The sequence below is a fragment of the Myotis davidii genome, unplaced genomic scaffold (assembly GCF_000327345.1).
Source record: "Myotis davidii unplaced genomic scaffold, ASM32734v1 scaffold474, whole genome shotgun sequence".
Lineage (NCBI taxonomy): Eukaryota > Metazoa > Chordata > Mammalia > Chiroptera > Vespertilionidae > Myotis > Myotis davidii.
In genome coordinates, this window is record NW_006285783.1 from 73,201 (window position 1) to 84,687 (window position 11,487).

At 46.0% G+C, this 11,487-nt stretch overlaps 1 protein-coding gene across 1 annotated transcript in view; it reads left to right on the forward strand.

Moving 5' to 3' along the window:
• ESR2 (estrogen receptor 2 (ER beta)) overlaps nt 1-10,340 on the forward strand; it is a 34,126-nt gene extending 23,786 nt beyond the window's left edge. The window contains exons 7-8 of the mRNA XM_015559426.1: nt 5,975-6,155; nt 7,558-10,340. Of these exons, the coding sequence (XP_015414912.1) occupies nt 5,975-6,155; nt 7,558-7,741 (365 nt within the window). The 3' untranslated portion in view covers nt 7,742-10,340. The remainder of the gene's footprint in view (nt 1-5,974; nt 6,156-7,557) is intronic.
• Nucleotides 10,341-11,487: the final 1,147 nt, after the last annotated feature.

The window sequence follows — 11,487 nt, forward strand, 5'->3', positions numbered from 1 at the left end:
GAGAGAAATATATAATAACTAGATGCCAGATGCATGAAATTCGCAGCCATGGCTGGCTGCCTGGATCCCTCCCTCGCAGCCATGGGCAGCTGCCTGGATCCGGATCCCTCCCTCATAGCAGTGGATCCCTCCCTCATAGCCACTGCGGCTGCCTTGATCCCGTGGCTGCAGCCCCAGCTTAGTCTGGAGGGACGTCTGGTCTAATTAGCATATTGTGCTTTTAGTATTATAGATAATATATATAAAGAAATATATGTACATACTTATATACATAATCTATAATACTAAAAGTGTAATATTATAATTAGACTGGACGACCTTCCAGATGAAGCTGGGGCTGCGAGGGAAGCCCAGGTCCCAGGTGCCTGCTGGCAGCTGGAGGAAAGCCTGGTTCCCGGGTGCCTGCCGGTGGCTGGAGGGAAGCCTGGGTCCCGGGTGTCTGCCGGCGGCTGGAGGGAAACCCTGGTCCCAGGTACCAGAGGGAAGCCAGTGCGGGCAGCTGGGCTATGGAAGGCCTACTCTTGCATGAATTTCTTACACCGGGCCTCCAGGCCTCTAGTCTATATATATAAAAGCCTAAGCGACTATTATGACTGGACGACGGGACGGTAGCTATGATGTGCACTGAGCACCAAGGGGCAGATGCTCAATGCAGGAGCTGCTCCCTGGTGGTCAGTGCACTCCCACAGCCAACCTCCTGCATCCGGCCCACCTCCCACAGTCCCTCCCCCTGGCCGGCCTGCCCCGATTGCTGGCCAGGCCGAGGGACCCCACCCGTGCATGAATTCATGCACTGGGCCTCTAGTTTTACATAAACAGCATAACATCTTATGTAAAAAATTATGGGTACTTTGAAAGAGTACCTATAATTGCCTTTGCTTGACTTTTCTACCCCAACACCAAATAGTTATCTTAACCATAGTGTTGACTTTGTACCTTCTCCCATCTTTTTTTTTTTTTCTTTTGACCTCCCATCTTTTAATAATAATTTAGCCCTGACCAGTTTGGCTCAGTGGATAGAGCATTGGCCTGCGGACTTAAAGGTCCCAGGTTCGATTCCGGTCAAGGGCATGTACCTTGGTTGCAGGCACATCTCCAGTGGGGGGTGTGCAGGAGGCAGCTGATCAATGTTTCTCTCTCATCGATGTTTCTAACTCTCTATCCCTCTCCCTTCCTCTCTGTAAAAAATCAATAAAATATATATTTAAAAAAATAAAATAAAATAATACTTCACAGGCCTGGCTGGTGTGCTTAGTGGTTAGAGTGTTGTCCCACCATTCACTCTGTCCAGGACTGTGAGGTATTGTCCCCAGTCAGGGCACATACACAGGTTGAGGGTTCGATACCCAGCTGGGGCGTGTACAGGAGGCAACTGATTGATGTTTCTCTGTTTCTCTCTCCCCTTGCTTTTCCTCTCTAGAATCAATGAAAAAAACAAACAAAACAAAAACATATCCTTGGGTGAGGATTAAAAAAATAATAATAATACCTCACTTTTAACATATACAAAGGTAGGCTTTTCATTATTAAAAAGTTGGGACACTATATAAGATAGTTCTTCATATCTTGCTTTTTTACTTTTCAAAATGCTATGAAATCCCTTCAGGTCAACTAGGAGAGAGCTAAGTTAATCTTTCCAGTGAGGGCATTGTCTAAATCAGCCGTCGCCAACCTTTCGGACCTCACAGACCACCAGTGTGCCGTGGACCACTGGTTGGCAACCACTGGTCTAAATTGTTCAATCACTTCTCTACAGTTCCTTTTTTCTCTACCATCCTATATAATAAAGAGGGAATATGCAAATTGACTGTCACACCCTCGCACAAGATGGTCACCCCCATGTGGTCAAAGATGGCCACCACAAGATGGCTGGCAGGGAAGGGCAGTTAGAGGTGACTGGGCCTGCAGGGGAGGGCAGTTGGGGGGGATCAGGCATGCAGCGGGGGCAGTTGAGGGCGATCAGGCCTGCAGGAAGGGCAGTTGGGGTGATCAAGCCTGCAGGGGGAGCAGTTAGGCATTGATCAGGCTGACAGGGGAGTGGTTAGGGGGTGATCAGGCTGGCAGGCAGAAGCAGTTAGGGGCAATCAGGCAGGCAAGCAGGTGAGCAGTTGGGAGCCAGCAGTCCCGGCTTGTGAGAGGGACTTCTGACTGCCTAAACGGGCAGTTGGACATACCCTGAGGGATCCCAGATTGGAGAGGGTGCAGGCTGGGCTGAGGGACGCCCCCCCCCCCGGTGCACAAATTTCATGCACCGGGCCTCTAGTTATAAATATTGCTGCAATGGAGATGTGTTATTTTTCACACTTTTCTAAGTTTGCATATCGTTTTCATACTGTTCAGTTTACTGTTTACCTGGTATTTACTTGGTCCACCTGCTATACCAGGTATGGATTGCTTTGCTTAGCTATTTACTCTTGTAGGGCCTTTTGTTATTATTTCTTCTTTCTCAAATAATATGTATGTCCAAGTTTTAATCCTCAACTAAGGACTTACGGATCCCTTCCTTTGGGGTTTTATTACCTAGATTTTATCCAATCTTAGTGTTTAATGTTTGAAATAATAGGAATTTGTGATATCATATTATACCACTTTATTTTTATGTTCAATGGTCCATGCATTCATTTTATTTATTTATGTATTTAATTGATTTTATTGGAGTAACATTGGTTTACAAAACCATACAGGTTTCAAGTGTACAACTCAACAAAACATCATCTACACATGGCATCATGTACCCATGGCCCAAAGCAAAGTCTCTTTTATCCCCATTTATCCCCACTTTGTCCACCTCCACGTGTCCCCACCCCCCTTTTCTTCTGGCCATCACCACACTGTTATCTGTGTTTATGTGTTGTGTATATGTGTTTTTTGGATAATTCCTTCACCTTCTTTCATCCAGCCCCACAACCCTCCTCCCTTCTGACAGCTGTCAGTCTGTTCCATGTAACCATGCTTCTGTTTCTATTTTGTTCATTGGAGCCAAAGCAGCAATTCCTGAAGCCAAAACTGAATGAGATGCTGTTGAGGAGATTACTAGACAGAGGTGGGTGGGGTTAGGTCTTGAAGAAGAGAGGAGAGAAGAAAAGAGTAGAGAGAGTAGAGAAGGAATCTGAATGTCATGTGAGGCACAGCGGCCCTGAAGACAACTATTGGGTGTTTTCTCCTTGGGTAAATCTGGCCTCACCTGCCTGACAGGGCATGCCCCTTGAACCTGATATACACTCCCTACCTCAGTTCTGGAAAGCAAGCAGTTTGAGTAGAAATGATTAATTATTGGACAATGAAAACTGTAGAGAAAGTGAAGAAGACTTGTAAGCGCTTTGGTGCTTCTGGCATCTTGACATTTACTGTTACCATTCACCTTTTATAGAATAATACAAAGGCCCAGCTTACATCAGCAATTAAGTTGATGTGCCAATAGGAAATGTCCAGCTGGGACATTGGGAATTGATCATGGAAAAAAAAATAAACTTTTACTGGTCTCTTTCAGCCCACCTACAGATATCACCTGACGTGTGCTGCCACTTCTATCTTTGTTAAAGGGAGGATTTGCTTGAGAAGTATAGTCCCATGTTGGCGCAGGAGGAACAGCCAATGCCACAGTATGGGGCTTCTCTTACCTTTAGAAGTTGTTTAGAACTCATTTCTGTGCAGCAAAGTGCTCCTTAGAAAGCAGTTTCCTTGTTGTTACAACACGTTGCAGTAGAAAGCCTTCTGTTTGGCAAGGCTCCTTATGGTCCTTCTAGCCTGTGAGACATCATATTGTGTTGTTGTGAAAGCTAAAAGCATCATCTGTGCAAATGGGAGACTAAGGCTATGGCGTCCCGGCAGCATCTGACAGACTGCCAACATTTGAGAGAATTACAGAGGGTGAGGCAGGCATGTGATGTAATTACCACTCATGGCAGTAAATGACTAGCATTTGTTTATGGTAAATCCAAATTTAAGAAATCTTCCTTTAGGAAAGTTCCTTTCTTGTTTGGTAGTAGTCGTAACAGTTGTCAAGATGAATTTAATCTGTTCAGCTGTTAGAAAGTGGGATTCTGTTTCTATTGGAAAGTTTCCACTGATAGGAGAGGTGGGTCTTTTCTATGCTAGATCTTAGACATCTGGAGGCATAGGCTTTTTTCTTCTGGATTATTTGTAACATTAAATTAAAAGCATAAGCAAGGGCAGAGTCCACTTTCCTTACATTTTAGAAACTGACAGAATGTATGAAACAGACATTGAAGCTGAGGTCAGTTTTAAGGAAAGGAAGCTTAAAACAATTTCTCCATATTTTCATTTGATTAATAATTTTCCATGGTATACCTAAAATATGCCTTAGCATGCATATTTATAATTTCACTTATGATGGCGTGATTGGCTAAAAATTGCAAAAATTTGAACCTATGCGATTCATTTTAATTCTTCCATTTATGAGCATTTCTTTCACATCAATCATGGCACTAGGTGATGGGTCTGTGCTCTTGAAGTGCTTATGTCCAGTTTCTTTGAGAGTGGGGCATATGTGAAGACATCCAGCTTTCAGATCAGGGGAAGCTTCCAGAAGGAAGTTCAAGCAAGCTGGGATCTGAAGGAGGAATGAATATAGATAACAAGAGTAGAGAGAGAGGAGGATGATAAGAGAGTTCCTAAGCAGAAAGTTTAGCATGTTCAGGGCATCATCTGTTCAAGGAATTGAAGTTTCAAGGTGAGGTGTGGTGGGAGCTGAGGATGAAAAGAGCAGGGAGAGTCTGGTGCCCTCAAGAACTGTCCCAGTTGGCCTCAACCCCGAGAGCAGATCTGATTTTGGCCATTCAAAGGGGTTGAGGTTGGGGCTTGTTTCCTCTGCAGTGGAAGGGCAGGTTACGTGCTGTGGGGGACAGTGGGAGGACTCAGTCCCTGTGGAGAAGGAGGTGAGCAGGTGGTTAGAGAAGCAGTTCTGGGCAGTTTAAAAGATGGATATTTTAAATCTGCATCATGAGACATTATGGAGGGATGTGCCGCAGGGATGTGGTGAAGCACTACACTTGCATAATTTGGTTCAGTATGTCCCTTGCCTTAATTGAACTGAAAATGCCAATAAAAATAGAGAACAAAAATTGCCAAAACAGATTCGGTGGGTGATGGAGTACCAACCATCCTTCATTCTCATTACAGTCAAAGATTGGCATTTCCCCTGTTGGTTTCATATATTTGCTATTTATAGTTTGAAGTTGAAAATCTGGAAGAGAAGCTGGTTATTTTCCTGCTTCCAGGAATCAGGGAGTCAGAGGTTGGGGATGGGGTGGAGGGAAGGAGAGCTACCTGAGCTGTTATTTTGCAACCTTTGGGAGGCCACAGTGTCTCAGATCCTAGAGTCAGAGGGGAATTAAACACAGGCACCTGGTGGGAAGGTTGTGGAGACCTTAGCAGACATATGTCTGCAAGCTTTGCTCAATGATGAGGTGAGGTTGGAGGAGCTGGGAACTGGTCTTGGGTCAGAGAGCTACAGACAGCGGACATGAAGTAGGTCTGTTGACTCCAGACTGATGGTCTTCCTGTGCCCAGCAAGGTGCCGCCAGAGGTTGGGTGCTCATGCGGTGAGCCTACCGTGACTGTCTACACATGGCACACACGAGGGGGTGGGTGGGAGAAGCTGTGTAGCAGTGGTCAGCAGTTTATGTTTATTAAACTCCCCTTAATAAAGAGCTCTCCAAGGGCTTTCTGACCATCTCTATATGTGTATTTGTTCATGCAAATGACATTCACCAAATAATGGTTTGATACATTTTCAAGGCAAGGCCACAATTCTGGACCAAATTCAGCCAGGCTTACTCTTCCCATTCAGCCATGGGGCTGGCTCTTGGGACACCACTATCCATGCAGATGTCAGAACCCGTTTGATCATTGCCCTCCTGTCAGGAGAATGTTGGCGTGCCTAATGCCTGAGCACACAACTTCTGTTTCCTTTTTGCAGAGCCATGAGTCATGGCCTTGATTCTTTGTCTAGGTATGTACCCTTTAGCTGCAGCAGCTCAGGAGGCGGAGAGCAGCCGGAAGCTGACTCACTTGCTGAATGCTGTGACTGATGCTCTGGTCTGGGTGATCGCCAAGAGCGGCATCCCTTCCCAGCAGCAGTCCGTCCGCCTGGCTAACCTGCTGATGCTCCTTTCTCACGTCAGGCACGCCAGGTACGATCTGTAAGGGGCCCTCCCCCCACCGGGTACGTGGCGGGGAAGGGGGCACATGTTCAGAGGGTGGAGAGCTTTGGGAAGAGGGTTTTCAAGTTTGAGGTGGATACGGTAGAATTGTGGCCTTGAAAGGACGATGAAGCCCTGAAAGGGAATGGGGGTTCTTCATTAGGGCACACACCTGTAGCCAAAGGTCAGCACATAGTGGGCACCGAATGGCTGTCACGTGGCTCCTTACAGGATCTTTGTGGCATCCTGTGGTGGCTCATCTAATTCTTAATTGCTGGGGATTTTAGCTTGTTTGTGGAGTTCTAAAAGGGGCAGGGTCTTCCTTAAAGTGACCTGCCACCCATCCCTGCACCACCTAGGGCTGGAGTCCCCAGGTCATTTCCTTAAAGAGGTTAAACCCAGCTTTCCTAGAGCAACTCCTGAGATCTGTGATCTGGGGAAGTGCACAGAGCCCTCCCTGAGAGCTGTTCTCTCCTTGCGGCACCAGGACATCCTTATGGCACCAGGACATAAGGATGAGACCTAAGAGAACTGGTGAGTCCGCAGTTCTTAGGAAGGCAGGGCTGCGATAGTGCTGTGGGATGTCCCATGGTGGCTTTGTGTCACCCAGGATGAGGGTGCTTGCCCTGGGGCTGGAAGAGGGGAGATACGGAGAAAGTCTAGGGGCTATGGGGAGGAACACATGCCCCTCAAGAATTTTAACAAGGGTTAGGAAATGAGAACAGCCTCTGCCTCTGTTTAATGATCATTCTGCACACAATCATTTGCATAACAAATAGTCTATCGTAATCCCGGTTTCTGTATTTGAGAATTTGCCCGCTTGCTAAACTTTATTTGTAACCTCCCGATTGATTACTCACGGCACTTTTGTGATCACTTGGGGACAGTCACAGAGTGGCAAAGCATTCACGTGGCCTGTGCTTACATCCCCAGCCGAGGCCAACCAAGGTCATGCTCTGCCTTCCTCACGCTGCAGCAAGTGTTCCTCATGTGGCCTATTTAGTGCCATGTGTTTGCATTTTTGTGGTTGGAGATTTCAGTGTCCACAAATGGCCTCCATGCATAGTACCAAAGTGCCGTACAGTGTTCCCAAGGCTCTCAGGACCCTAACCCTGCATTTCCCGCAGGAGCAGCCTGCAGTGACTACCGTGAACAATGAGCATCGATTGCACGCTGTGCCAGGCACTGCCAGGCCATTGTGGGTGGGTGATGGGACACAGAGGTCATAGGACGTTGTCCTCGCCCTTGAGTGTAGATATTGAAGGAGCCAGATGCAAGAGCCATAGAACAAAGGGCTTAGGGAAGTGCGTATGTCCGAGTGTGTGCACGACTTACGTTGAGTTCCTGCGGCTGCATCACAGGACAGAATCTCAGTACCTTTTTGTCCCCATAGCAACAAGGGCATGGAACACCTGCTCAGCATGAAGTGCAAAAACGTGGTCCCGGTCTACGACCTGCTGCTGGAGATGCTGAATGCCCACACGCTTCATGGGTGCAAGCCCTTGGTCACGGAGTCTGAGTGCAGCCCAGCAGAGAAGACTGAGAGCAAAGAGGGCTCTCAGAACCCGTCTCAGTGAAGACCAGCCCTGAGGCGAACAGGCTGCAGAGGTAGCTGCTGCAGCCTGAGCTCTGGTGCGATCGTGAGCCCCATCGCGATGGGCGGGCTTCGTCTTTCTGTTGCTCCCTCCTCAGTCACGGTGGTTCAGTCTGTACCATCCTTTCCCGACCTCCCTACTTCCCGGGAGTCGAGGTGAGACAGCCAGTTTTCCTTGTTACTAGGGGCACGTTTGGATGCAGTTTGTCTTGCTGGGCCGCATAGGATATCAGTGTGGTCCCTTTTTTACTTTCCATCTTTTCCCCACCCCTTTGGGAAAAACATCTTGGAGGTTTTGGAATGCACGGTGGGAATCGGGCCTGGAAGGGTTGAGAGAACGTGGCACTTGTAGGAAGTAAGTCTACTTCCTGCAAGTGCCTCAGTGTTACAGCCTCAGTGAGATTCAATACAACCTTGTGCGATCTCACCTGCCTTTTAGGATACGATAGGCCTTTGTAAGCTCTCTCTGGACCGCTTGAATGCAGCGCTGAAAACCTCCTGCCTGGGAGGACTGATGTCAGCACCGTTCTGCTGAAGGACAGAGGGACTGTGACTAGGGAGCCAGTGCTCCAGCTAGGATGGGAGCCAGGTTCTTCCCCAGACCTTGCTGCCCTCTTCGTTCCCTCCTGATGTGCAGAGAGCCTGCTCATATGTGTGTGTGTGTGTGTGATCATGTTCATGGAGGACTGTGGAGATTTAAATCTCTCTGCCCCTGGAGTTGCCCTTCCATAAAAACTCTCTTGTCCCAAAGGGCCGGGTGCATGTGCTGGGGAAAGGTGCTGTTTGCAGGGGTAGGGTGCTGTCCTGTGGGTATGGGTGGCAGCCACGGTTTCCTGGGCAGCCACAGCCATCCAGAGGCACGGCTGTGTGTGTGCCAGGCACCCCGTCCCAGGGAAGGGCAAACAACTAGTGTGTCAGGCTTAGAGTCAGACTGTCCCGACTTGAACAAGACCTGGTTTGTGAACTTGACATGAAGAAGAGAATAATTACTTATAGCAATAGGATTCTTTATACCCTCGGGCTCTTTTAAGATATTTTCTTATCAGAATATTTATATGGTGGACTGGGTGAAATAGAAACATCAGAATATTTATATGGTAGACTGGGCAAAATGGAAACTTAGTAAAATATTAGTTTTTATTCCAAGCAGAACATAAATAGGACATGATGATAAGGCACCTCAAATTACAATTTTAACTTACTTTTTAATAATGGAAATTTTCAGGAACATAGTGAATGCATAAAATGAGTTACATCTATGTTTTGAAAGTGAGCAATTAAATAATCATGTGTGATTTTTGTGGTTTTAAAAAATTACCTTCTGATATGAGATTAAACACATTTTCTTTTTGAAAATAGGTTTACTGTGGCTAGTATTTACGCTCTGTATTTACTAAGTCATTAGGATAATTCAATGATATAAAGGTTGGTTTCTGCTAGTGAGACCTTGAATACTTCTTAATTTTGATATTGGTGCAATTTTATTAAAAGTTGAGCAGAACTGTTTCAGAAACACTGGGACATACATCTAGAGAACACACCATTGTCTATATTCTGAGGTGGTCTGAAATTATTCTTAATGACTCAGTGTTACAGCCTCAGTGAGATTCAATACAGAAAATAAGCTTGATTGTTTAAGGACCAGGGAACCAGTGTGATCCGGGTCAATTTTACTTCTTTCTGAGTAGCTTAGAAGCCCCATGACAAATAGAGGGGGATGGGAGGCAAGGGAGATAGCCTAGCCTTGAACAATTCTTTGCCGATGAAATTCTCCTAATTGTATTTATAAAAGAGGTAACAGGTTAAAAGCAAAGCAAAACAACAACAACAAACAGAATGAGGTAATGGAATGAAGGTCTTTAGGTTGATTATTGATGCCCGAGGTAGGCACCGGGCTGGACTCGCGTCTAATCAAGCACCTTTCCCTGCCACGCCTGTGCTGATCCAGACTAGTGCATGCTCTTAGGAAAACTCATCAGTGCCCACGACTCCGTTCACAGATATTCCTGATGCTTCTCGAGGCTGCGCCTTTCACTGCATTTGGACGCAGCGCATCAGGGGGATGTACCATCTTGGTAATTTCTTCCTGGCTAAGGCCTCACTTGCGTGTGCTGGGGAAACAGGTTATTTAGTCCAACCTGAGAGGCCTACTTGGTACTGGGCCTGGGCCAAGTAGGCTGTTGAGATAGCATGGTCTATAGTTTAAAGTATTTTGCTTGTTTTTGTTTTAATATTCAAGGGCATTTTCCCACTTTCAGATGAAGTGTTTTGAGTCTCTGTGCCCATCTGCTCCAAAAATATCCTCAAAGACATTTCTAAGAACCACCAGTGAAGATCAGGATGCCATTTTTACATGTTTTGGGGAAACTCATCAATGTCCATTTTAAAGATTTCATTTTAATAGCACTTTCTTTTTAAATGTCTTTTTGCAGGGTATCCATCCCCCCAAATGGTCCATGGACAACTTAAAATTCTCCCATAGCTATGCAAGGGTTTCATTGTTTTCAAGTTCAGTCTTTAAAAGGAATTAACTAGGGCAGGGGTGGGGAACATCCGGCCCAAGGGCCGTATAAGACCCGTGAAATCATTTGGTCTGGCCCTGCCAAGGCATTAGGGGTGAGTTAATTAAATGTTTGACCAAATATAACAGGCTAATTTTTAAGTTGATAATTTTGTATGGCCCACGAATGATGATATAAATATCCAAATGGCCCTTGGCAGGAAAAGGTTCCCTATCCTTGAACTAGGGGGAGTAGGAGCTGACAACTATCAACAGGAACTGAGTATTGAACAACAAAAACCTACCCAACTACACTTTTAAAAAAATCTTCATCAGAGGATATTTTCCCCATTGATTTCTAGAGAGAGTGGAAGGTGGGGGGAGGGAGGGTGGAGATGGGAAGGAGGAAGGAGAGGTAGAGAGAGAGGAACATCCACATGAGAGAGACACATCAATTGGTTGCTTCCCACATGTCCTTTGGTTCTCAAGCTAATGCTCTAACCAGCTAGGGCCCAACTACACCTTAATGTGTGATGGGACAGTGATCCACTGTTTTGATATTTAAATCATCATTTAATATGAGAAACATATTTTGTGGGAATGAGTGAGATTTGGGCTTATTTCCAAACATGAGGGTCTAATATGGAGTCATATAGACAAATTTCAATTATATAACTACCATGGACTATTCTCAATGGGCTATTCTCTTAGCACAGTGATCACTCAGGTTCTTCGGAGAGAGCTGGCAGTGCCTGAGGGGGACTGTGTGGGCACCCAGAGCTGCGCTGTGTTTTCACATGTTGTTCTAACTGCACTCCCTCCCCCGTCACTACACCCCCTTGGTCTGGCCTGTCACATGCTTGCTGTCCACCAGGACTCCCTACAAAGGATTCAACCCTAAAACAATTTTGAAGAGATTTTTCCTGACACATTGAAGTGGGAACAGAGGATTTGTCAGCCTAATAAGAGCAGGTCTGGAGGCTAACTGTATAAAAACAAAACTCAAAGTCAGAAGCTCTGTAGTGAGCCCCCCTTTATTTGGATGACTTCCCCTGCTAACTCAGCTGGAAGGACAATTATTTCAGATGTCAGTGAAAAACAATCAGTTTCCAATTGTTGGCAGAGCTATACTATATGTTCATAGATATAAGCCATTTCCTAGCATGTGACAATCAAGTTTGGTTGTATTTAAATTGGCGGAGGGACTTGCATAAGTTGACACCTCTTCA